Here is a 27,489-nt window from a genome sequence, read left to right as displayed (position 1 = left end):
CCGTCTGATGACCAAAAATAAATATTTTTTTTAACAGAATCTTGGGAATAAAATAGGCAGCTTATAGTAAATTTTGACGTTATGCATTCAATAAGATATATACTGGTTAATCTAGAATTGAATATTGTACAATAGAAGGTTTTAGTGTAGTTGGGTTCAAGTAATGGTTCACATAGTTAACTAGCACGCCAATCTGTGCGATTAAATGTGAGCATCAAGCCATGCGAATTCATTTCCAATTTTAATATATCGATTTGGATTGGTTACAGGATTTTGCAGCCCTCCTCCATTTTCTGGCTTTCTTCTTCAAAGTTCAAACGACCCACCCCTTTGGTATGATTCGTATGAAGCATAATGTATTGTAGTCCTATAATTTTAGAGGAAGGGAAATTAAATCAAGTATTGGAGCTGCGCTGAATCTCACAAATTTGTATTGAATTTAATTATGCATATTGAGCTCGCAACGCAAGTAAACTTGATCTCAAATTCGAGCTCGAGTTAAATGAATTGATTTCGAATTTTGGATTTTCAAGTGAAACTGACTAGTAGCAGTCATTTGCAGACGTCCTTGGCCATCCATAACCGGGGGGAAATTCTCCCTAGTAAAAAAAAAGTGCAGCGCTTGAAAACTGAGTAGATAATTTGTCAACCCCGTTGCATCTTCATAACTTTTCATTCGAAATTTTGATTGGCTCAACCCCATATTCCACAAACCACAGCACTACAAGTGATTTAATTCATTGAAAACAGCGATCTTATCCAGACTTGTGGCAGTACTATGTGCTAATAATTTTCCAAATATTATATCCTTGTTTTAATTTGTAAAAAAAAAAAACATATCTTCTGAGAAATTCTACAATGTGATATATCATACGTGTAAAAACAAGAGTGTGACAAAAAAAAAAAAAACAAGGTATAAGATGTCACAAATGTGGTATAATCCTCATATCGTCTTCTATATTCATTCAATTATAATTTATTCGGGTTTGACAAGGGAAAATTGCTGGCTCTCAATTCCCACCTACCACACGTCCACAAACCAAAACCCCCCAAATCAATCATGACATCAAACATCAAAAATCCTTAAAATATTTCTTTCCAAAATACAAAATAATACAAACTCATACTAAGCTCGGAGACTCATCAGCTGCATCGCCGGCACTTTTGTTTTGCACAAGCGGAACCAAGTCCTCCTCAGCATCAGGGCTGTTCTCTTCACCGATTAATAAATGAAAGTCCTCCTTCCATAAAGCTGCATGAACCAAAACGGCCGGAATTGTGGAGACTAAAGTGATCAAGAGATGCACGCCAGCTTTTGTTACGATCATCAAAACCCCAGCGATGATGCAGAACAGGAACAAGCCGAAGCGTTTGTCGATCATCTTGTGCAGGACAAAGGAGTTAGGCAGCGCCCGCAGTAAAAGCAGGTAAAGAAATGCTATTTCTTTGGTAGCCACCAAGTAAACAAGAGAGACTTTGCGCTCTGGGATGAGAGCAATGAAGAGAACGATATACACAAACAGCATGTAGTATAAACCGAAAAAGGCCAAGTTTTTGATTACTCTGATGGCTGCTGCTTCTGAAGTAGGAGGGATGCCGAGAGGACAGGTGAGGTTGAAGCTGTATCCATGATCTTTTCGAGAAGCCATGGATGAATCTTTCTGAGGCATGGAGGCAGATGCCTGAGCAGCGACGGATGGTCTTTGTATGGGACCAGGACTTGCCATGGGATGGGAAGAGCCGGCGAAAGAGGACTGGAATTCTGATGATTTTTCCAAGTTGTCCGTCATTGTGCGATTAGGATCACCCTCTTATAGTTATATGCAATGTACTTGTTCGGCATATACTCGTCAAGTCAACGGTACTACGGACTAAGTCAAGTCACCGGTACTATTACAGAGGGGAATTAATAGTGAGGAGTTTTTGGTCTTCTGCTGGACTCGGTCATCTCTTAAATCACGAGTAACTCTTTTTGTCACTAAACTTAAAATCTTGGCCCTTTTTTTTTTTTTTTGGGTGCTGTCACGTCAAACGATGAAAGCAAAGTATGAAAGGAAGAGAATTAGACAGGTTGAAAAGGACCCCTGCGGCCGAGACCCGGCCACTGGAAAAAGAGCGAAGTATGCAATGCAACTTTAGGAAAAACATTACAGTTTTGGTCCCTCGAGGTCGGGGAAATATTACATTAGTTTGTTGTATTTGAATTTTAAAACATAAATTCGAAATTATAGCCATTGAATCTGGGAATCTATGCATGCAAAGTAGTTGAAAATCTTGAAGCTTCAATTTAACGATTTTTTTTTGTTTTTTAAGAGGGGGTAAATGATGAAGAAATATTCAAAACTTTGTGAATGAGTAACTTCTAATCTCTCTTTATCCTCTGCCTAGACATGAATTGCAATCAAGTTTTACACCACAAGTCCCTCAAGCCCACAGTAACTGAAATTCTCTAAAAATATATTATACCATCTTGTATAGCTTAATAGTAAGATTTTTTTAGCAGATCACATCCACCCATAGAAAGAGCTAAACTAAATGAAGCCACTGAAGAATTTGATTAAGCACTGACAACATCTTAGCATCCTGGCCATTGTCTTACCAATATTTCGCTGTTTTCAACATTTCCGTGAATATATACCTTGGGTTCCTTGGCCTGCAAGTGTTAGGAGAAAAAAGAAAAAAGATGCTATTAATGAGACAGAATTTTGAAGGAAGGAAAGGAGAACGGGATTTGAGTCATCAGCAGCTTACCAGTAATATTGGAGGAAAGCCAATACGAAGCTTTGCAGTAGAGAATCCATGAATGGAAGAAAGACACCGGAAACCAGTAATGTTGGAATGCTCACTGTAAAATACAGATTCGGAGTACATAAATGGCATCAATAGTTGATTGGATTTATCGAAAGTGATTGGTCGTTCTCTATTGGCCTCTATACAAAACCATTATGTATTCTCCAGCAAATATTCCTCCAAAATCAACAACATTATCTGGCTAGCAAACACAAAATGATCTGGATTCATATTCAATACAAGTAGGCACCACAACAACCCAAACTCTATTCTTCCATTTGCGCTCAACTTGATGATTAAAACCTCATTGGGTAACGAATACAATAAGAGAAATGTGATCCTATAATAAATGAGCAAGAAATGATCCCAGCACATACTGAAGCTTTCTCACAAGTTAACAACTCTAAAAGGCCAAAATCACATGGGCTGTCCTACATAAACATTTATAACAACTTATCATCGATTTGTAGTACAGTTTACACACCCCCCTATCAGAAATTTCGAATGTTAATCCCTTTGTTCAGTTTGTGAAACAATCCAATTGACATTATTAAGTTAAAAAGAGAAATGCACAGTCTTGCCAAAAGGAACCCTAAAGTGTTAAAAAAAACATTAAAAAAAAAAAAAAAATACAAGCTTACTTCACAAGATATGTAAAATTTCTTTTCTGCAATTGATCCAGAAGAATCCCTTCTTCTTTTGAGTACCTAAATCACATAATGGTAGCATATCTAAGTCAGGTACGCAAGAGAACAGAAAATTCTCAAGTCACATGGGATAAGACTAATCAAAGTTTTTATAATGCAAAAGATTCTAGGATTTTATTGAATATACTCAGGCTCATCCAATATCAAGGCTTTCTGATTCGCAAAACCTGGCGGTGAAAGTAGTGCAACTGCAAATTAATATCTTTTGCCAAACAAGGGGGAAAAAACAACTATTTAACACATTCTTCACCTGTAATTTAAAGCAACTAAGATGATGCATCTCTTCTTTAGGATTGGCAAACAAAGAACAGGAAGTCTGAGATAGGTGACTAAATGACAAGACACATCAACATAAAAATAACCTCCAACTCCCAAACCCACATTCCCTGCCTCACGCCAGAAGGATACAAAAGACTAAGGTAAGAAATGTAGAAGGGAATGACTGAAAATCCAGTGACAACTTCCTTCAAGTACAAATTCAAACAAAGACTACTGAAAAAGACAATGCACTAAAGATGGGCACTATAATAGTCTAAAAACATGATGCAAAAACCTCAATTATTTTCAGAAGACCTCCCATTCCTCCATGTTCCTTGACCCCTTGTTCACCTAAAAATCTTTCTTGCGGGCCACTTTGTATCCTTTTCCTCAGAAACAATCTTACACCAAACCCCCAGATCACCCGTAATAAACTTTTTTGACTATCATCTAAAATTACCAAATCTGAAGGGAAGGGAAGGGAAGGGAAACCAAGGAGGTACAACAGTGGACCTTCTTGACTGAGATGCTATTGAATCCCTTTGGTAGAGCCATTACTTGACAGAGTTATGGGTCAACTGCAATTGCACTTCACTTTTCCAAGTAATCCATCAACAATGGAAAAATAAACACTTCAAAATCCTTAAAAGCGTTCCTGGAAAAAATCTTTTCTAATACCATACACCAGACACAAAATGACAGGACATCACACAAACAAAATGACAGAGCCAACTGGAAAACTTATTTAACATAAATTGCAAGCAAAGACCCAATACACTGTGGACTACCTAATATGCTAGTCTTTCATTATTACCTTTTCCAATACATAATATGCTTGTCTTCCCATAATTTCTTGTAGACATCCTACTATGTCCGAATTAAACAAGATCATGACTTCCAAATTAAACAAGATCATGACTGTAACATTTATCAAAGAAAAATTGTTAGCATACCTCCAAGGATAGTCATTTTCACAAAATCGTGAAATTCCATTCATTGCAGATAAGGTGTCAATATGAACCCACACTTCAGTTGAATTGTTTGTCAGCTGACCTGTAAAAGCATGTCAAGTTTCCATTAAGAATATGCAATTCAATAACTGGAAGCTCAAATGCTACACTTGTACAAGAAAAGAAGCAGCAGAGAAGACATATACACACATGCCTCACTAAAAAGTAACTACTTATTCCATTTTGTGAGTTGGACATATAAATAGACTAGCAAACTCTCCCAAATAAATTGGAAAAATGTAAATGGTAGTCGTTCCTTGTTTTATTTTAAATTTGCTTTAATTCTGCATAGACTATATAATGTCATATAACCAAGATAACTTCACGAAGACTATTAACTAAAGTAATGTCCATGGCAATCACAGAAGTAAAAATCCTTAGATCAAATTTTGAAGAAGGGACAAGGAAAAGCAAAAAGTCACTACTTCAGCTCCAGGACCTTTCTACTTGACAACAGATGTGATACTTCCATCTAGAACTCGAAGTCCTCATAGACTGAACAGAATATCCACCCTAATGTGTATATTTTGGTTCTCTACAAACTGTATTGTGTTTCCTGCTTCATTATTAAAAAAATAATAATAAAACTAATGTTCAAGTTGTTTTACTAGGAAAATGTACTTGACTTTTTCCAACTACTTGAATAACAAAAGAACCTGAGACACCACCAAAGATTCTACCTTATTGCAAAGTTTGAACGTCACATATTTTCAACTCATCAATATATTTGCATCCACTCATACAATGAAGTTTCTAAATGGGAGGCAATAACTTAACTCAGAATTCAAAAATTAATTCCTCATTAACAGGACTGTTTAAATGACTCCAAGCAGGCATCGCAATCAGATCTGTAAAAGTCCCTTAATCCCATACTCATGCAGGTGATAATAGTCTATATTGGACAGTCCAAATATAGAACTTAGAAGCTCAAAGATATAGTATCTTCAGCATAAATTTTAAAGCACTATGCAATGCTCTGCCTTTAAGGTAGTCCACACATAGAAGCCCTGCATAGGATTGAAATGTTGAGACGTTCTGGGACAGTTATAGCAGGAATTGCTCAATTTTTCCTACCAATATAATGAGAAAAGCGTTGAAAAGTTTCTCACTTTATCACATCTTTGAGAGGAGACGTCAAAGTCTTAGTTATCTGCTAAGCACTCAAGCAGCTTAGACAAAACTCTACTTCTCTATACTGAATAATAATCTAACACCAAATATCTCCTGACAAGTTTTAACAGTTCATACAAATAACCTAAGGTCCCTACTAGAGCTCACAAGCAATCTTGCATAGTGCCTTCCATGAAGGCATCTTAAAGAGGTACACTTAGAAACAGCAATAACAAGGATCTGGTGAGACATCACCTGAAAACGAATAGCCAATTGATAAAAATGTAAAAGGATTTCTAGATGCGGGCAAGGCGAGAGAGTGGTAGGGAGGCAAAGAGCAGGAATCTTGATTAGAGAGCTGGAATACATGAAACTGCATAAAGGTGAGGAGTACCAAAGTCATGATTGAATAGAAACTGAAAGGCCAAAAAGTGGAGTAAATTTTTTAGTTTATACCTTAGACTAAAGTCCTTATTTCTTCGTGGTTTTCAAACCATAAAAACTGAGATGCAATCCCAATAAGTTGGTAAAAGCAATGAGGAATCTCCAAAAGCAGTCATAAATCAAGCAGTCAGCACACAGAAGATTAACTCAAAGAAAGAAATGGAAAGCTCTCAGTAAGCTTTTATCTTAATGTTGAGAGAGAGAGAGAGAGAGCTAACCAGTTCTGTGCAAAACATTTAGAGCATAGCCACTGGGATAGTTATCGTAGGACGCCATAAAAATCATGGTCGTGCACCCTAGACTACAATACAATGATGAGCATGACTAAGGCAAATAATTCATTGTATACCATTTAAACAAGGTTAGTCAAGGTAATACCTAATCAAAATTGATCCCAGCATAGCAATATTAAGATATCTCCACAAGCCCTTCTTTCTATTGTTGTATCTACAGAAAAGTATCAACAACTTTAAGGCAAGGAACAAAAATATACTACAGAATCATTGAAAAATGAAAAAGACACCATATATTTTTAAAATGTGCAAAAGAATAAGTAAGTGTAACCGTAAAGTCAACTCCAACTTCCAAAGTTGGTTAATTATGGGGGCAGAAAATTTCCAAGTAAGAAGCTACAGGCATCTTATGCATTGTAACTGATCTCAAACAGGAACTTAAAAAGTATTGGTAAATACCTTTCAGATGACTCCTCAATACTAATAGTTTGACAATCACCTGAATAAACCATCATTGAAGGGTTTTTGCATCTAAATACTAGTTGTGAGACCATAGACACGAAGGGGGAACATATTACAGCTTTCTACAGACCTTCCATGTGTGATACGTACTCCTCAAACAGGAAATTGGGCAGAAAGGCTCTCCTGTGAAGATGTGATCTCATAAGTTCTGGGGGCGCAACATATTCACTCCAGGAAAGGAAAGCTATGAACACTAATGTCATTTGTGCCACTAATGAATTCTAAGCATCACCTAGATTCCATTGAACCAACGAACCACTCAGTATCACACGACAGGATGGGGAAAAAATGTGATAACTACCCACAAAATGACTAAAATTCAAGTCCTTAGAATTAGCAAGCAAATTCCATCTTGAATTACAAACTAAAGACCAACACGTGAGAAGAAAAGCCATCAGTCTGAGAGAATACAAAAAAATAAACAAAAAAAAAGAGTATGTATACCATGTCCTTGAAAGATTTTCACATTTAGTACCAATAAAAATCCAATAACTGCCCAGAATATCCACATCCATATCCACAACTCAAAATTTGCATACACAGTCCAGAGTCCAAGCTCAATAGTGGAAACCCCAATCCTCAGGAACTTCACAGTACAAGTTTCATTGGATTTTTGAAAATCTTACAACATATAGATTTTGCAGAAGCATGTTTGCAGAGAAAATGATAAGAACAAAGAAAAACTACGTACATTCTGCTAGCTGCAACTGCTGCTGCCATATTAAAGATAGGAAGGGAACTAATAATGAACCGCAGTTCCTGCCACAATGAGATCATTCATGTTAGTAGGTACCAAAAGTGTTGATCAAGTAAACACCTGATAACAAAGTCAATAGGTGATACCTTGTGTGGAAGCTTTGAATAGAGTATAACAAATGAGAGAACAGGAAGAACATAGAAGAGAACCCTTCTATCAAGAAAAGCTCCAAGCTGCAAGACAGAATGCCAAGTAAAATGCAGGAATTTATGTGTTCAACAATTTTAAGACTCTGATATCCTAAAGCATTGGTTCATTGTGGCAATGTTCACCACATTATTTTGCTAACGACCAACTCAAGATACCCCACCTGATCACCAAAAGACAGACCTAGTACATGAACTCCTGCCTTTGAAGTCCCCAGGATGGGCCAAATGCATTCCAGACCCAAAACCTAAACCCAGACCCAGAAAAGGAAATACGAGAAAAGAGAAGTCTAACCAACGAGCATAGAACTTTTGAGATGAACATCATAAGACAACTATACATGGATTTTTTCTTCTAGTTTTCTGGGTAAACACAAGAACTAACGCATCAGAACACATAAGCATCAATGCCGCACCTCACTTATCAAAACCTCAAAATTAAGGTAGCAATTTTTTTTTAACAAGTAAAATAATGTGTTAAGAGGTTTTTATGCCTTTCAAAGTAATAAACATGCTCCAAGAACTTCACCAGAGTTGACCATTAGGATAATCCTCCACATAAGCGGAATTTGAATGATTGGCATTACACTGATGCAATCATTCCAGAACATCAAAAGCTCTGCAGTTTCTCTCCACATTCCACAACTTTCAAGGATGATTTGCCAAATAGAGTAAGCAGATTCTTAACCAAGTTAGGCACCACTCAACACAATTCCACCAGGTGGACAGCACTCTCCTAAACATCCTAGAATCCTCCCCATTTTGTAGCCAGTGTTTGTGGTTTTCTTTCTCCTACTTCCGACCAAATACCTCAAACAGATCTTCCTTCTTTTTTCTCAGATTTTTCATCTGTCAGTATGCTCTCACGCTGAAAGCATGCTCATCAAGAGTAATGTAACTTATTTAGGTGGTCTTCAGGCATTGAAGCTATTTAATCTTTTGAGTATATTTGTTTTGCAGGGAAGTTCAGATTCCTGCATTCTGTATCCTACAAAATTTACAAAATTTTGCAGGAAAAAGATTTTATTGAACCTAGAATGCTAAGAACTATAAAAAACTAACTAATTTCTTTTAAAACTTTAGCAGTGAACCAAAGAGACTAGTTATTATCCCTTTCTTTTTCAGTACTTTCCGCTTTCCCTTGAGTCAAAGAATGGTAGAAACATTAAAAGGAAAAAAAAATTGATAAACTCACAGGACAAACCTTTATATGTCTGCAATTCAATATCGTACTAGGTATTGTAAAACTGATTATTTAATGAACCAAAGGTCAAAAACCTCTGTTTGACCAGATTTACACATGCTCTACCAGCAATGATAACATATCATGTTAACACAGTTGACTTGGACAAGGAGTCCATCCAACAAAGCAATCAATGAAATATGTAGGTCATTGACTCAATCCATCCTCCAATATCTCCATCATTGTTGTTGCATTCCCAGTTTAGTCGGCCAGGGTCCACCCAAAAGAAAATTAAATAATAATTTGACCTCTCAATTTTTAGTGAGATTAACTTCACAAAAACTTTAACATCTACCAGAAAAAGTAATATGCAACAAGCAAGGCATGGGGAGTTTGACCTAATATAAGCTTCCACTAACCAGAAAGAGTGGATATGCAACAAGCAAGGAACGCGGAAGGGCTGAAGTAAAGTACCAGTGAATAGGATGTATCTGGAGAAAAGAAGTATTAAGGACGATTTACCATTTATATGCTCCGCATTTCAAAATGTAACTTGATGCTGTTTGGTAATCTCCATTGTTATGGAACAGTAGGATTTAAGATACAAGATACCAAGGCATATGTGCATACTTATAAGACAAGATGAATGTTTTTGTCATATGACAGACAAATTATTGGGACCTTTATAGATACATAAATAAAACAAAAGCAATATAGAACTTTGTACAAGATGAAAGAACAAGGATCTATTCACTTCAATGATAAAGTTGAACAATGCATTGCATAAGATTAACCATAATTTTTGGAAATATTGTAATGAAGGATACACCCCATTCAGAACTCCGATTTAAGACGGAGTTGAACCAGAAAACTTCTAGCTCAGGCCACAACCACCTCCTCCACATTACTGAATCAACCAATACTGTAAGACCTGTAATGCAGACAGCATGTCATGTATTCCAGTCAATATACTAATAGAATGACTACATGGCAATCATAACCAGTATAAACAACAGAAAGATTTCTGAATTTTGTTACATTAATAAAAATATTGATTAAAAGTACAACACTACCTATGCAGAACAAAGTAGCTGCGATGCAGGTCCTTATTGCCTTCCACAAAGAAATTGATTTTGACTGCATTTGATATAGCCAAACAAAAGAATGATATATTATTGAGACAATAAAAGCACAGTAAAGACACTGCTCTCAAACGCATTAGGAAGCAAACAAATCATCGAATAACGTGTCTCAACTCAATTGTGTGAAGTACAAACTTGTTCTCCTTACCTTTTACAACACCTAGTGTCAATTATGTGAAGTACAGTTATGCAATTAATAAAAAAAATCGAATTTCATTTAAATAACATATCTCAACTCAATAGATGTTTTAGGCCATTGGACTACTTACAATTATAAGTGCAAAGCACTAAATGCATTTAAAAACCTCATTATCCTAAAAACACCTTATATTGTCAATTATATGCATATTTAGCAATAGATAACACAAAGCATGTCCACAGAATATGTTGATACCGAGTTGCAGCAGTGATAAAGCATAGATACCACAAACTAGAGTCATAGCTCAACACAACTTCAGAATTCACTAATTACAGACAAGAACTAAAATACTGAATAGTGATAACAAGAATGGCAGGTAAAAAGTGGTCAACAGAGGTATCTTCTTCAAGGTTTTGTGAATTAAGATATGTAGTTTCCATTAGATGTTGTTAAGTGAAGCTTAACATGAGCTCAGTGGAGTTTGTCCAAGGTGCTTCTGCAGGTCATATTGGGGCCTAATCAGAGGATAAGAGCAAAATGAATAAATCAAACATAAATAGTACTTGGAACAACTGGATTTTTCATTTTTCCAAATTCTCATTCCATTGAGGATCAGCAATGAAGTAGTTAAACTTGATCACTATAGCAAATCAATACACAATAATCTTTTTGCGTTATTGGATATTTTGACACTTTTATGTTCCAAAAATCACCCATTATAAAGTAATAGTTCATAATCCATGCAAAAAGATGATTTGGAACATGCAGTTATGGGTTTCCTGTGCATATCCTTCAATGGTGAACAATCAACCTCACAGGAAAGCAAAATATAGAAATAAATAGATCTAAAAAGGCAAAAACCATGCAGGAAAATGTATATATGAAAAAAAAAAGGTCTAAAAAGACAACACCAAATGTATGCAAAGGCACAATGCTTACCAGCAGTAGCTCCAGGCCAAGTGGAGAAATAAGTAAGAGCATATCACATCTGAAGATGATTGTAGCAAATATCTGACATCAGAAAATAGAATTCTATAACCTACAAACACATAATAGCTCCACAAGAAATGAAATGGAAAAAAATTTAAGAGAGAGAGAGAGAGAGAGAGAGAGAGAGTTGGCCATATTTGTTTATGGTTTCTCATTAGTATAAAAGCTATAGATATTAATTGGTGCAAGCTAGCAACAAAAAAGTTGTCAGGTTTGCCTTGTGATTAGACATGAAATGGAAGAATAAACAAAGAAAAAAGCAGTAGAAAGGAAAACAATGAAAGAAGAGCAATTTTAAGAAGTATGACAAAAATGGTAGTCCTATTAGTGAATTGGGAAGTGCCAATATAGAAAATGTCGAATCCCAAGGAAATTCAACTTAAGGTATACAAACATTGCCTTTTAATCCTTATTGCAAACCCTTCACTGGCATCTATGAAAATATACCACAGCAAGCATAAATGTGACCCACCTTCTTTTGGAGCCCAAGCCACTTGCCAAAATGTTTCAGTGAAGTTATTAGTACTTTACTTAGAGATTTACAAACCTATCAAATATTTCCAGAGAATCCAATATGGAAAACCAGAATACTTTGCATTACAGTCACCTCCACTAAAGTCAAAACATCCTCAGTAGGAGGTCAACCCATTAAGTATGAGGCCAGGACCGCAGAAGATGAACTTTTAAGAAATGATTCTTAAAGTCTCTAGAGGTAGCTTCTCAAAGCCCCATGTAGGACTTAATCCAGCACAGCAATTCATTTGAACACTGGCTATTATAAAATAACTGTAACTCCAGTGGCAGTGCATTGACACAGCAAAACCTTAAGTCCACAACAATTGGCTTCAAATAGCTAAGGCAAGATGCCAGTTATACAGCATCTAATGTATTATACAGAACTAAACTACTTGGTATGTTGCTAAAGAACACTATTTGAACCTACGCAGCGCCCCCCCCCCCACCCAAAAAAACACACAGAGACACAAAAAAAAGGAAAAAAAAACACATAAAAGAAAAAGTAAACTGCTAAACGCCCAACTTTTCATGTAAGCTTCAAATAATATGAAAATGCCAACAGCACACCTAGCTGGCAGACAAAAATATCAAATAACTCTTCTCCAGAAAAGGAACTTTACATATGCCAGGTAGCATCTTGCTTAACACTGTTTGCCTCCTCATATATCTCAAACATCTATTCAAAAATTGCCATTTGCATGATCTAACAGTCAAAATATACTACAAAATGTAACAGAGACAAGGGAACACATTGATATATGAAGAAGGTCCAATCAAGACAAGGGAACACCCTGGTCTATGATGAAGGTCAAGTTAAAGTAGTACTTAAATAGTAAACGACTGTGTTTCCTATGAGTCCATATCATGTGCCTAAGCATGATAGTTGTTAACCTCGGCAGTACTTTCACAAGCTACATTTCTTCCACTCAATTAGCCTATTCTCGACATTAAGATGAACCACAGTAGACGAATATGTCTCATTCATCTAAAGTGAATTGGGTAACACTAGAAAAAGTAAATGACAAATACTGAGAAGTCTTAGTGTTGAACAAGCATTAATGAACTCAAAATGTGCCAAGAAAACAAAGTATAATAACCTGGACATCCAGAGAATAAATCTCACAAGATTTTCATGGCATGTCCACATGCCCTCATTAAGTGAGCTAAAAGCCATTGACTTTGAAAAAAGAAATGATATATTTCAGATACACACATCATATGAAGCACATATTGGAAAAACTATTTAGGAATATCTCCAGAAAAATCCACAAGCTTAATTAATCAGATTAAACAGCAGAAGACCAGCAGCATGCAACAGAACTTCTATTGTGAAGAAACACATACCAGGCATCTTAATGCTGCATAAAAACTCCCTTTCACCCAGAAACCATATGCCAAATTAGCTGAGGAAATAGACAAAGGGAAGATCAGCCACATAAATGTCTTGTCTGCAGTCAAATATTTCAGAATAAGGCTAAAAATGATTTAAATAGCCCTCCTGAGGATCCTTCAAATACAAAGCATTTGAAAAAGTATTAAAACAATGTAACCGGTTAGGTCCAGGTGGCATTCCCAAACTCTCTCATTATGAAAAACAAGCCAGGGGTGGGTCTGCATTAACGTAATTACCCAAACCAAATGCCAGTATATTAGGAAGAGGACGTGAGCAGTAAAACAACATGTGGAACTGGACAGCAGTCAATATCGAAAAGAAGGCTTCAACCTGATACCCAAACTTCTTTCTGATCTGTTCAATATAGATTATACAGTATTAATAACCAAATATCACCAACAAAAGATAACATCATGGAATAACATTATCTAAGCAGACAGGATGCTGGTAGGATGACATTAAGTTACTTTGCCTGCAAGCATCAGATATCTCCACGACCGACAAGATAGGACAAAAAGAACCAAACATAGCACCAGGTACAACACATAACAATCAAGTCTTTTGAGATTAAAGACAAAAACTTTCAGATTATGGTTGCAATGAAATTCAAATTTTGTTAATAAACAATGAACAAATCGAAACCTTCCAAACAAACTCGGCATATTAAAGTGACTGATTCACTAACTCTTCTCCCACTATTAGTTCATACTTCATCTTCCACAAACAACTCAGTCCTAGTTTCAGTTATAGTCTTCTCCTCTCCAGCCCTAACACTATGTTAGGAACTTTAAGGGAGCAGAAGAGAAAGGAAAAAAATATGATGAGAGAGAGAGAGAGATAACAATTTTGTCTTCTCTATTGTATGTCAACACATGAGAGAGGAAGGAACTTATCCTTTAGTATGAAAAGGTAGGGGAAAAAATAAGACTGAAATTATCAAACTTCTATGAGGTTTCATTGAGTGTTGCACTTTGCTTTCACCTTTTATCACCACATTTAGGCTTTCTGAAAAACAAGTTTGATCCTCTCTTCTACTTGTTCATTAATTACTTGTGTAAAAGATGTGACATGTCTATTTCCAAATCTTTTCTTTCCTTACCAATTCTTACCATGTAAGCAGATCCTAGATGACTATAACTCATTACAGCACACTATTGGTCATCAAGTCAACACCAACCTACCCAGAGTGCAGGATGCAGTTTGGCTCAGAAGTTTTCAGCAGACATTATCACCCCAATTCCAAGCCAAGTTGAACCATGTTGATGCACTTAAAGTGATGTGCATTAGCTAAACAGACCAGGATCCACATAATCATCTATCTTTTCATGAAAGGAAGGCTGAAGCATTGTCCATAAAGAGTTGGCTATCAAAGAACTAAAAGATACTGTAGAAGAACAAGAAGGAACCAGGGATCCTTAGACAAGTCTGCTGTTTTAACAATTTGATATTAGCACCATGTTGTGAGCAAGGGATTGATTGTCATTAAAAACTTTATTTTTAAGTTATCTGTGCTCCTCGAATCAGGATAAAGTAAGTCAATTGATATATCCTTTACCATGTCTTCCAACTTTAAAGTAACAATGTGAAGGATAGGACCTAATCCTAAAAACTAGAAAATAGAAAGATAGAATAAAACACATACCTGAATGCGAAAAAATCGAAGCGTGCACAGCATGAGGAAACTCAACACTAGACGAACTAGAGAAGAAACCCAAAAAAAGGAATTAGAAAGATACAATGCTTAAGAAACAAAATTGTAAACGATATGAAGAAAAAGATATAGGAACCATACAGATATAAAATTGGAAATAGAGTTAAATGTACAAGATCGCCCAAATTTTGCACCAGATGTAACTCAGAATCTCTTCCAATGGTTTTGTTATATTACATTTTATCCTTTCAAGTAGAATGAATACATCATGATTACAAATCAGTTATGTATTGGACAGAAATTATTCACCAAAAACCATGCCAGATTGCCAGGTAAATGAATTCAGCTTTTGCAAGCATTAATAGGCTCTATAAGTTTCATGCTCGTGAAAATATGTTCAAACATTTAGCTGAATACTTCAGAAACCAATGCAGCATACTTAAAGAGTTGTACATCAAGTGTTTCTATCAACTAGTACTACTCCTTTTCCCAAAATTTGTATCGAACAGTCCCAAGTCACCAACTTAGCACCTCAATCAACAACCAGAAACTAAAAACTTTTTCAGTGACCCAACCTCTAAACTAAATTAAATCTCGTCCAAGTAGGGGTTAGGCCAACTATTTAACCTAATCGTAATAGGAACCTAGATTACATGGGTAAACCAGAGTTTTCACTTTTAAGCACATATAACTACCAGTCAACGATGAAAACAAATGCAAAATTCACATATATGGAACAGGAATTAGTCAAAGAATCTCCACATAACTTGTTCAAGTACACCAAGAGGAACATTTATGTAATTATAGACAATAAAAACAAGATAAGCAACCAGAATTTAAGTTGCAAGTTGACATTTAAATTTTTCCTCCTTATCAAAAGAGGGAAAACCCCAGCACTATGCAACACCATAAAATCATGTAGAAGTATGATCTCACCTGCATAAAGACTATAAACTTTAGGCAAGTGCATCAAATTCATTGCTAGGACAACCGGAGAGGCCAAAACTGATACAAGGAAAGCACCTACCAAAAAAAAAAAATAAGCGCAAGTTGGATTGTCATAATCATCAGTAAATTTTCTCCATGAAAACTCAGTTACCATGGCAATATTTTTATCATGACTTAGTGAGCCAATTTCACAGTCACACAGAAACAAGGATCTCAACATGCGATCATGATATTCAACGGGAAAGATAAATAATGCATTAGATAGTGTTAGTAGCTTTTACATCAGTGGATTCCTACATTGCCTAACTGCACCTAAGAGAAACAGCAACGTTTATAGTAAAAAAGTTTATGATGCCTCCTTTTATCTGCAACATCAAGTATCTTGAGAGTTTTAGATCAGAAATGAACTTGGAGAATTCATTATAAGCCAATTAAAATTGAGCTAGTAGTTTAAACTCCAATATCCAATTAGAATACTGCACTCCGATCATTAAATTCCTGGGCCACCTATGGCACTTAAACTTCCCAGCCTGCTTTTCCCGTAGACAGAAAAAAATGCCTGAGCAACGAGTATAAATGTGTTGTAGGCACTTAAGTCATTCAATGTGTTGTAGGCTGAAAAAAATTTACTACATAAAGTCACAAAAGAAAGGCCTGAGCAACGGGTATAAATGTCTGTTTCACAAAGCAAGAGTCAAGACACAAGAATGACAACAATTCAGTGTTTCTGAATTCAAATAAAAAATGATCAATTCCATTCAACTAGATTATTTATCACGTTGTAGTAAAAACTAAATTGAGCATCCAAGTCGAGAATGAAACTAAGACTCACCAATAAAAGTTCGCGGAACTACTCCGGGGAATTCCAAATGATCATACTGTTATCGCAAAACAAAACACAAATCATCAATGCCGAAATTCACAAATTAACAACTAAATGCAAAGTCAAGTATAAAAAAGTATACCTTTTCTATGTGATGCCTGCGATATAAAATATCATGCATTGCCTGAGAGAAACAAAAAAAAAAAAAAATCGATGAAATAACATCTAAACCATTCCCAACAGAAATTCACTACGACCAAAATTTTCCATACTTTTCCATAACAAAAAAAGAGCTAAATTAACAAATACATAGGACTCAGCTCGGAAACCAAAAACCTTGCAAGAAATTAATTTTAGAAGAATCAACAAATGTACCTGAATGTTGAAGCTTTCTTCAACTTTTGTATAGGGTGCCATGACTACATAAAACACCGCAATCGAACCTAGCAGCAAATCATACCCTAAATCCAAACAACATTTTTCCGAATTATGCGACAATTTTAAATTATACTCCTAGAACTCAGGAAAATAACTAATTAGGAAAAAGAAAAAAGACGTAGTAAGTGAAGGACAGAAATTACCGTAAAGCTGCATGAATCTTGACAAATTGGGAGCCATTGTTGTGCTGTGCAAGAGGGAAGTGGACTGTCCTTATTTTTTTAGTAGAGTGTTCGCTTCCGCCTGAACGTGCCAAACTGCCAATGCGGCGTCGCCTAGACGCAGTTTGCGAAAACGTGCCGTCCCTGTTTGGGTTATTTCAATTTGGCCCACCCAAATAACAAAAACTTTTTATTTAGCCTCCTTTGAAGTTAAAATATTTCAATTTAGCCCTGCAAAAAAGAAAAAAAATGCTTCCAATTTAAGATAACAAGTATAATTTTATTTTAATGTTTAACATGGAAATTAGTATTATGTGTATCTCACATGATTATTTTATTATTATTATCTCACATGATTTGACATAAGCTTATGGATTGAAGTGAATATAATATAGTTGCAACATTTACGTTTAATACAAACTTACAAGTTTAGCATCTTGCATGATCTTTAAAAAAATTGGGTAGTTTTACAAGTGACAATTTAATACCTCACCATGTCATTATGGCATAAAAAAAATGCTAAATGGCAAAAATAAGCTAGGAAGTTCTTCATATTATCACTTAAACGGGCATGAAGTGATAAAAAATCAATGATATAGGCAAGAAGTTGAGGTGGATTTACAAGATTGTACGCAGAAAATTGGGAGCCCTTCCATAATCCCCATGACATAATTGATATTGGGTGAAGGAATTAACCCGCGTGTCGGGACTAGGACCATGAGCTAAAGTTAAGATGGTGATTTGCGCTGCTTTATGGCTCAAAATCAACAGGTTTTTGGTTCCTGGTTAGGAAACAATCGTGCACAGTGTAATGGATTAAGTTTTGGTTAAAATCTTCAAGAAATTGGTTTAGAACACAAACAAGTATTATCAACACCCATGATAGTTGGTGTATGTTAACTTCAATGGCAAGCATCAAGATTGGTTCTTGTTCCTTTTCTTTCTTTTCCATCTCTCATATTTTGCATTAATGAAACTTCTGCTTCTTCTCCTCCTAAACCAGTGTTTTGAAAATCAGACCTGATCAGTCGGTTCGACCAATCGAACTGCGATCCAGTCATGCGTCCAATCCGATTCAACGAATAACCCAAAAGAATCAATTAAATAGGTCAAACTCGATCAAAAACTGGTTGAACCGATAAAAATCAAGAATTTCAACAAAATTTTATTAAATTTTTATTTTCTAAAATAAATAAAAAAATTTTAAACCTTTTTGAACTGAGGTTGAACCAATTAATCGGTCGAACCACAAATTGAAAGGTTTTTCAGTTTACTCTCCCGTCTGAATTTAAAATATTGTCCAAAACTAATCCCAATTGCAGTCTCCAATTTGCTTCCAAGATTAAAACGCAAGAAATGATGAAAAGCTTCTGAACAAATAAGTAAATATGATTGAGTATTTCCTTCCTATCGTTTCAGAAAAAAAAAAATTGAGTATTTCCTATCCTTTCTGTTCCGAAATGAAATACAAGGAAATTAGATAGGAGCAACCTCATAAATTATGGGTCGAAACGACTGTAGGCCCATGTTTGGTGATGAAATTGAAATGTTCAACACAAGAAAGAAGTCACAAAATTAATTTATTTAAGGATAAAATACACTTTACCCCATGTGGTTTACTAATTTTTTACATAATCCCCTTATGATTTTAAAAACTATACATAATCCTCTCATAATTTGGATTAAAGTGTTAAAGTGACGGAAATAATTCTGTATAACGGAACCTGCAAAAAATGTTGAGATAACCCTTATTTAAAAACTAAAATGGCTGAAATGACCAAAATATATAAACATAATATGTATTGCACTTTAACTCCTGATGATTTAGTATTTTACCACATAACCCCTTTATTATTTTCAAAATATATACATAGCTTCCCTATAGTCAATAAATAATTTTCAACTTTATATATGGGTACTTTTGATATTTTAGTTGACTCTGTTATAGAATGTAAATTCCATCACTTTGATGCTTTAGTTCAAATCATGAGGGAATTATATATAACTTTTAAAATCACATAAAAGTTATACGAAAAAGTACTAAACCACCAAGAAGTAGAGTAGTGAAGTATCATTTAGCTTTATTTAATCTTTTCTTGCCGACGTATTTTAAGAGGCACTCAATAATGGTCAAGGGAAGCATCACTCGTCCAGTGCCACCTTCAATGATTGCATTGCTTCAAAACCACACTGCTGTTCCAATCAATAATCCTATGTACTAACCACTAATGACAAATAAATTATCGTAATGACTAATTTGGCTTTCAAGATTTTATACCTTTTCCAGGTTTCAAAGGTATCTCACGTGTGCTCATAGAAAAGCAACCAAATCGCCCTTGTTCCAACCATAGCCCAAAAAAGCTAAAGAAAATTTAGGGGACTGCTCCCAAATTCAAAGGAATGGCGGAATCCCATAGTCAAGATGGCATCATGATTTCAACCTCCACACAGTGCATGAATTTCAAAATCACAATTATGGGAAAGATAACAAGCAAGGGTACCAGCCCACCGGCAGGAGATTTGGAGAGCTGATTATATTACGGCAATAAAGCATGCAGTTTAGAGTGAATTGAAGCATTTGATGTTTGAGTTGTGAATCTTTCATTCTTATATATAAAAATATATTTCACCAATATTTTAATATAGGCAACCCAAAACGTATCGTAACGATTTGATGTATTTGAAATAAAAAGATATAAAGATTTTTCTTTGGAAAACTTCAATCCAAACAAGGTTAATTTAAGTTAGTACAACTTCAATCGATTGCTGAATTATTTTGTAGGAATTGGACAAGTTACCAGCTCTTGTTTCTTTGTCCCACATGCAAAGTTTCTATTGTCAAGGGCATAATGATCAGTCATGAATGATTAATTGAAAGTGAATGCAAGGCAGGTCCCCTTTCTAGCTAGCCAGCACGGTAACAATATATGGTCAAAAAGCAATAAAAGTACTACGGGCATTTAGTCCTGTCTTGTTCTCATGAATCTTTAAATACAAGAGAACAACAACCCTAATTAATGGCAGTTGATGAAAGTTGAAATTGGCAGATCAACATATGATATGCACTACCTGATAACCAACCTGACAGTAAAACGATATATGCTTGAGGAATAGCTAACATATATAACTACTAGAATATAGAGGTTGAAGTTTTATACACATAAATTAAATCTCATGATGAGCTGAAGCTAACGCTATTCGATGGAACATTAATCACACCATAAAAAGAAGATTGATGCAAACGACTAGCTTGTGTACAATATATAATTTACTAGTTATACAAATCAAGCTGCTAGAATGAAGTAAAACATTCATGTTCAGACGAGTTTGAGTCGTCACAAGGGGAGTGATTGTGTCTACCTTCATACGTAGTTATCACCATTCGACAGTCCTCTGATAATCTTTCAACTCTCTTCTTCACCCTACAGTTATTATGCGTACATCTGTAGTAACTTCTGCAAAACCAACCAGAGACATCCTTCAATTGTATACTGAAAAATCGTCATCCAATCAACAAATAATGCCGTAGTCATGATTTAACAACAAAATTTTCGTAGTCATGCCATGCATATCAGTCTTACACACACCCAACGGGAAGTCGCATTGCTTTCTCTTGTGTAACTAGACTATCATGGGGATCGCCAAAGTTAGCTCGGTTCATGCAATGATCCCTAGTAAAATCATTGCTGGTTCATTTTACAATAGATAAATTACAGCAAATGAAGACCTAGAATCCTCACATTTCCTTAGTATCTGAAACACCAAGAATGAACAGCAAACATTTTCTTTCATGGATGCATCTTTTAAGGATGCTAGTTAAAGCAACATGGTGCCCCATAAGGCTACACCTTACACGCAGCTATTACTTCTGCGTGTTTGTATCACTTGCCCACAATTAGTTAATAGCTCATCATTAGCTAGGGTTCAACAAATAATTCGAACTGCAACAGGAAGTATTATGAGTTTTAGCATTCCAACTCGAGACTAATTTGACCAAAGAAAAATAATTACCTACTCAATTAACGTAGCAATTGATCATTAGACTGAAATATCATCACGTTTTGAGCTCATAATTGACACGAGTGGTTTTATGTAATTGACAATGTCATATTAGAGCTCAAAATAATGCAAAAGATGGAAATCCTAGCAATGATGGATATTTGTTGGCCAGTGGAAACAAATATTACTTCAGGAAGGGAGATAATTAGAATAAGTTGATCTGTATAGTCCAATTTTTATTTCCCTAGCATGTTGCACTTTTGTTATACTTGCTGTTGTCTGTTTTGAATGGTCTAAAACCACGTTCAAAGTATTTTATTTAATTCTTAGGATTTCAACAAAAAGGTTTTCAGCTCAAATATGAACATATATACTATGTGAAACAACACTGCCCGGAATGCTCTTAATGAGCATACAAAAAATTACCTAGGTGCAGATGAAGATTTGAAGACATCAACATTAGACTCAAAATCTTCATGTGGATTAGATCAAAATAATATGTATTATCAATTCTGAACTCTGAATCCAGAAGAACTAAATTATGAACTGAAAGATTGAATATTGATGCAATGTATGATCGACTTATCAGATATAGTACACATTATTATTAAATTATAGCTGGACTTGAACCTTAGTTGATTGCACCGAAATAGTATTATGTCCACAGAAACTTAGATTCAATAATTTTGGATTCCTTAAGATCCAACCTACCTACCCAAGCACAAACGTGTCTAAGTACATTACCGGGGTGAGGGTTAATCTTCCAAATGCCATTGGTAAACAAGCTCTATATCCTTTACTATGAACCAACTTTAGATTTGTAGGTGCATAAAAAAGATCACCTAACATCTTTTCTATCATTGTATGATTAAAGTTTTGCAGTATAAATGATACTTTGGATGACCACACAAGGAAGTTAAGTATAAGTGGTACACTAAAACGCACGAGTTGTTCCCTAGAAATCTAAATATTTTACAAGAGGGCTTGTTTTACCTTAAAGAAATTATGTTCGTGAGTTTTTCTTTTCTTTTATTTTTCTCCAACCATTGTCACATTATAGTTGCATATTTGTGGGTGGATATATTCGGTCAAAATTATTCTGTAGCAACAATTGGTCCCTCACTAAAATTTTCCCCTATCCACCAAGTAGTGCTGAGAGAACTTGGTATAGACCTCAATACAAGTAGTGTTTGAACTTGTGACACCATTCAAGAGCATATTGTTATAGAAGACTTCCACTTTATAAGTAGGTACTGCAAAAAGCAAATCTATTTGACTATACCGTAACTAAATTACTTTTGGAACGAGTTAAAAGCATACTTCAACAGTACTTGTAGTAATATACTTTACAAGTATGTACATTTTTCTTTACTAAATTTTTTAGGAACCTTGTAAAAATATTGCACTTCCAACACTCAAGTTAAAATCTCCGAGCTTATTGTTGTGTGGTTAATACTTCCCTAGAAAGAGGTTGATACTTCCCTAACCATATGATCATATACTATAGGTTTTCATTCACATTTACACTAGTCGAATGCTATCTTGAATACTTTTACAACTTTTTAGCAAAATTCTCATGAACTGAAATCTAAAATCAAGGGGTCACTAGCACAATAATACAGCAGTTATTCTTTTAACAGGACATTAGGCTTTGAAAAGCATGAAGGTGAATAAGACAATCATATCATGAGGCTGTAGAATTCTTGTTAGATGCTCATCTATATATGAGGTACATTAAAGTGAATAGGATAGTCGAAGTTACTTATGAAACTTCTCTTAATTAGTCATATAGTTTTTTTTAGGCAGAATCTGAACCTAACAAAAGAGAGAGGAAGAAGGGCCTGAGATTAAACAATGGATCCTTATTCTAAAGCACATCAAATTAAATTATCATTCTCGTATTCCATTCACTGTTGTCATAAACTCATACGACAAAGCACAAATAATTTTGTATGAAACCTTCCAAAATATGTACCTACCATGCTCCAAAGAATTTTCAGAATGAGTCGGGAATCACTGATGACTTTTGAACAATATGCAAGAATGTGTCGGGAAAACTAATGCTTTTCAGGACTTTAATCACAAAAGCATTGAAACATTCCACCTACATTATTGAACCCCATTCTGGTACTCCAATTTCTCTTCCGCCCAACCCCCATCCCCACGAAAAGAGAAAACAAAACCTCTCTTTGGGCCAGATAAATCAAGAAGAACTACATAATACGTACTACTACTACTACTTATCTTTTTGGCATATTGTATAGTGAATTGGAAATAAATCAAGCTTTGATTTCAATACCAAGCAAGAATAATGACGAGGTGAGACCAAAGAAGGCTACAAATAACACTCAAAAAGATTTGCACCAAGAAAAAAAAAAAAGGAAAATGATTTAAGTGAAAAATATCATGAACAGGGAAATGAATGCAGCTTGAAGAATGTTGATCATTTCCGTAATATGTTAAAGCGAACATTTCAGTACAATATGGGTAATAAGATTAAGTTTTCCAATAAAGTAATCAATCTTGTACCATGATTTGCTTAGAAATTTTTTTTTTTCCTGTTACCACGATTGTTCAATGACTGAACTATGAGAACGATACAAAAAAAATTAATTACTATGAAGAAACAGAACTGTCTGTGACTTAGAGGGCAACGATATGGATAGAACAGTGTCCGATCAACATTCTCCCCCACTTCTTTTACCACTTCAGAAGCAATTATTGTGAATCATATGCTCAACGTACTTTGTTACCAAATTTCTTCTGAACAAAGTGATAATGGAGATCTCCACTTACCCCTCTCATTCCCACAACCAAAGAATTCAATGGACTATGAACATTCCAGCAATTAAAAGTTTCTAGACATCTTATATTTATGTGTGTACGTGTGAAGGAATGGATTGAAGTACCTCGGGTGAAGGCTGTTCTTGACAACTTTTTGGCCATATTTCCTCCATTTGTAACCATCATCAAGGACATCTACATCACTCCTTGTCTGGAAACAGAATCTTGGCTCTCTTAACTTTCTCCTTACCTTCACCTTACCTTTTTCTGAGGCCGAGCTCCTCCACCTGGCAAATTCATCAGATTTTTCAAACGTTTATTTCTAACTAGGTCCTGGCTGGCTGCAGCTAGTTGGCTAGGGGGATTATTCTTTTGTTGCTACAAATAGATAGGCTTGCATCAAACAAACAGCAAGAGGCCAAAACTGAAATCATCATTGCTGACAAGAGGGAGAGTGTTATCATATGTTGTTATCAGAATGTGGCGGATCCAGTACTGGTCCTTTGGGAATAAACACCACAGAACACCACATGCGTTTTGAACTATTTTTGGATTTTGGGGAGAAAAAGAGAGGGAGAGAGAAGAAATGGCATTGGAAAATGGTAACTGTGCAGTGCGCAATCATATTGGAAGTTGGAACTTGCAATCGAACCTCGTGAATCTCTACTGTATATGGTAAGATCTTCCTAGATTCTGATGAAAAGCATAATACTAGTAAAGAAGCTTCTCTAGGGTAAGATAATTAGAAGCAAAAAAGAGAGAAACTAGAAAGACGGCTTTATAGAGGGGCACAGAAGCCTGCTTTTACAACTCTTTGGGAATGGAAATCATTGCTAAAGAACCCCCCTTCAGCCCTTTGGATTACATCCCTTCGAATCAATAAAAAACCAGGGTTTTCCCAAATATATATGTAAGAACTAAGCCATAAGAAAGCTATCCATCTGTCCATGTATCCTTTTAGGGTAAGGAGAGTGCACGAAAAAGAGAGAGAAAAAGAAATAGATCTGAAGGTAAGGGACTAATAGAGGGATATGATACCAGGAATTGGTACCCTCGTTGGCATTATTAGTAGCGCAATTTTGGTCACCAACAGCCTTGGGATTCAGCGAGCCCACCTATAGTTTTCGCCATGATGCATAAAGAAAGCAGGGATCAAGACTCAGGCCACAAAAAATACCACCAGAAATTCAACAAATAATGATTTAAAAACTACTAACAAGAAACATTTCAGAAATTGTAACACAGATATTTCTGTGATCAGATACATTAAACCCTACTACTACCTAAATTAGTAGTTTCAATACCTACCTGGTCGTTATTCCATGAAGGTCTAGTACTGGTAGCGACAAGTTCATTATGTCTGAACCCAAAAGAACCGTTATGATTGCTGGTGGTGCTACTATTAGTGTGATTATTTTCACCACCACCATGGAGAGTCTGCGAGGATATATGAGAAGATTGTGATGAAGGGGCCAAGAAGCTCAAAACCTGGTGATGATCTTCAAACTGTACAAAACCCATCTCAGGAATGGGATGAGGAGCAGAGAATGAGGGTGGTAGCTCATAATTGGGATTCAAGTGCAACCCTGATGCTGATCTTTCTCCTTCCATTAAAGCCAAGTCGTGATATTTTCAAAGCTGGTGTTGATTAAGAGCTAAGAAATTCGTTTAGATTCTTCTTCTTCTGCTATGATAGTGGGTGTTTGGCTGTTGCATGGGTGTCGTACAACGTGTGGGACTGGGGAATGGTGGCGTTTGTTCAAGGTATATTAAACTCTTGCGCAATTGTGCTTCTTGTTGGATGGGGTATTTGGTCAACTAGTAAAGGCTGGAAGGAAGGGATGTTGTAGGAGCTGTAGTAGGAATTATTTCTTCTCAACATCTTAAGGCTGTCGTGAGAATAACGAGGATAACATGTACTACAGTATAAAGTGTGTAAAAAACGCTGGAGATTGGAAACCCTTTTTCTGCTCTCTTCCCTCTCACCATTGTCATATGCATATGCTATGGTATCACCTTTCTCATTTCTATAGCTTTTTTGACGTTAATACTGCTGAGGCAGGCCTTTTGTGACGCAGGGAAGAGGTGAACTCTAGGGAACAAATTTGGATCAATGTATGGTAAGTTATTGACCAAACACCTGTCATTAGATCAGTTTAGATACACATAAAATTAGTGTAGGCAACTTCGTATGCATACATGCATGTTTAATTATAACATACTGCGACGAAGTAAAGTACAATTTATGTGATTGTGTGCAGAATTCCAAATAGAAAAGAAAATGAAATTTCTGATTATGCTTAGCCAAACCCGTAGAGCAGGAAAAAAAGAAAAGAAAAATTTTCAACCAAATCATCATATACCTTCCTTGACTTGTAAAAGTTTTGGAGGCTACTTTTTTATGATTGGTATAGAGTGTCTAGAAAGTTATTTGTCCGGTTTCACTTTCAAAAGTTCTAGGCATGTAATAAGTTTTTAAATTGCAATTCAATGGTTTTTAGGTGAATTCAGAAATTATTTATAGAAGTTATTTTTAGCAACTAGCGTTATGTCACTACTTGATTTTAATAATTAAGCAAATACAGAATCCAGAAGATTTTATATCACACTTCTTATTCTATACTCTGTCTCACTTTTTATTGTATTGTCACTTTTCTTCACAAACATCCTTTCCTTAATTTCCAATAATTAATAACAGAGTACAGAGAAAAAAAATAAGTGACTAAAAAAATAAAAAACATCATAGAAACATGGAACTTTTATGAATTTTTTGTTGTGCTTTTGCATTATAAAGTGTTGTTTTAATGTGTTATGTTTTCCAATTATTAGTTTTTGAAACTTAAGGGAATTAAAAATGAATTGAAAAAGGATCTTGTAAAGATGGCAATATATAAAAGGTATGATAAGAGGTGGAGCACGAAGTGAGATAGAAGATTCTTTACAAATGTCAATATGAGCTAGTGCACACATGTTGATATACACATAAGGAGAGCAAAGTTAAACTTTTATATTCTAAGAAAAATTAACAAAAAAAAAAAATTCTAACTCTACCAAGAAACTTTATAAGATTTTCCTACTTATTTAGATAGGATATTATTTAGAATAATGTTTTAGAAAAATACTGTAACACCTTTTATGATATAATGTATGTGAGATAAACAGATAGTAAAGAAGATAAAAAAATAGTTGAAAACGTGTTTATGATTCAATCAAATAATATTTTACAAATAAAATCATATCCAAACAAACCCAAAAATATTGTGAGCCTTGGGAAAAGACTTTCTATGTACAGAATGATACTATCGTGTGTTTGCAGTTTGCAATGTTGGTAATGCTCTTATGTTC

General features: G+C 35.3%; 2 protein-coding genes across 3 annotated transcripts; both read right to left on the bottom strand.

Moving 5' to 3' along the window:
- Positions 1 to 930: 930 nt before the first annotated feature.
- LOC113732017 (dol-P-Man:Man(7)GlcNAc(2)-PP-Dol alpha-1,6-mannosyltransferase-like) lies at positions 931 to 17,500 on the bottom strand. 2 transcript variants are annotated; one of them, XM_027257600.2, is made up of 20 exons: positions 17,344 to 17,500; positions 17,138 to 17,223; positions 16,905 to 16,946; positions 16,772 to 16,817; positions 15,928 to 16,014; positions 14,983 to 15,038; positions 13,577 to 13,694; positions 13,292 to 13,350; positions 11,381 to 11,452; positions 10,234 to 10,297; positions 9,988 to 10,091; positions 9,580 to 9,651; positions 7,918 to 8,004; positions 7,766 to 7,833; positions 6,698 to 6,766; positions 6,538 to 6,620; positions 4,709 to 4,808; positions 3,432 to 3,497; positions 2,752 to 2,845; positions 931 to 2,653 (listed from the first exon to the last, which is right to left on the bottom strand). In XM_027257600.2, the coding sequence occupies exons 1-20, from the start codon at positions 17,378 to 17,380 to the stop codon at positions 2,576 to 2,578; spliced, it is 1,488 nt and encodes a 495-aa protein (XP_027113401.2). In that variant the 5' UTR covers positions 17,381 to 17,500; the 3' UTR covers positions 931 to 2,575. The 2 variants fall into 2 exon arrangements, 1 of the variants encoding a protein (XP_027113401.2); XR_003458634.2 differs by lacking the exons at positions 931 to 2,653; positions 2,752 to 2,845 and adding exons at positions 6,131 to 6,248; positions 6,332 to 6,419 and having other exon boundaries at positions 3,475 to 3,497.
- A 2,964-nt stretch (positions 17,501 to 20,464) lies between these two features.
- LOC113732018 (WRKY transcription factor WRKY24-like) lies at positions 20,465 to 26,107 on the bottom strand. Its single transcript, XM_027257601.2, has 4 exons — positions 25,453 to 26,107; positions 25,183 to 25,259; positions 24,270 to 24,431; positions 20,465 to 20,816 (listed from the first exon to the last, which is right to left on the bottom strand). The coding sequence occupies exons 1-4, from the start codon at positions 25,753 to 25,755 to the stop codon at positions 20,654 to 20,656; spliced, it is 705 nt and encodes a 234-aa protein (XP_027113402.1). The 5' UTR covers positions 25,756 to 26,107; the 3' UTR covers positions 20,465 to 20,653.
- Positions 26,108 to 27,489: the final 1,382 nt, after the last annotated feature.

The sequence above is a fragment of the Coffea arabica genome, chromosome 2e (assembly GCF_036785885.1).
Source record: "Coffea arabica cultivar ET-39 chromosome 2e, Coffea Arabica ET-39 HiFi, whole genome shotgun sequence".
Classification (NCBI taxonomy): Eukaryota; Viridiplantae; Streptophyta; class Magnoliopsida; order Gentianales; family Rubiaceae; genus Coffea; species Coffea arabica.
The sequence above is the reverse complement of the archived record's forward strand: the minus strand, read 5'-3'. Positions and strand labels throughout refer to the sequence as shown.

Bases quoted from the DNA above. Each gene is read 5' to 3' on its own strand.
- LOC113732017 (XM_027257600.2), bottom strand. From the start codon at position 17,380: ATGGCTCCCAATTTGTCAAGATTCATGCAGCTTTACG. The intron at 6,767-7,765 runs GTACGTAGTTTT...ACTTTTCTGTAG, and splicing joins GCAGTTGCAGCTAGCAGAAT to ATACAACAATAGAAAGAAGG. The intron at 2,846-3,431 runs GTAAGCTTGTAT...TGTATTTTACAG, and splicing joins AATTTTACATATCTTGTGAA to TGAGCATTCCAACATTACTG.
- LOC113732018 (XM_027257601.2), bottom strand. From the start codon at position 25,755: ATGGAAGGAGAAAGATCAGCATCAGGGTTGCACTTGAATCCCAATTAT. The intron at 25,260-25,452 runs GTAGGTATTGAA...CGAAAACTATAG, and splicing joins CTTCATGGAATAACGACCAG to GTGGGCTCGCTGAATCCCAA. The intron at 24,432-25,182 runs GTATCATATCCC...TGAATTTGCCAG, and splicing joins AACGAGGGTACCAATTCCTG to GTGGAGGAGCTCGGCCTCAG.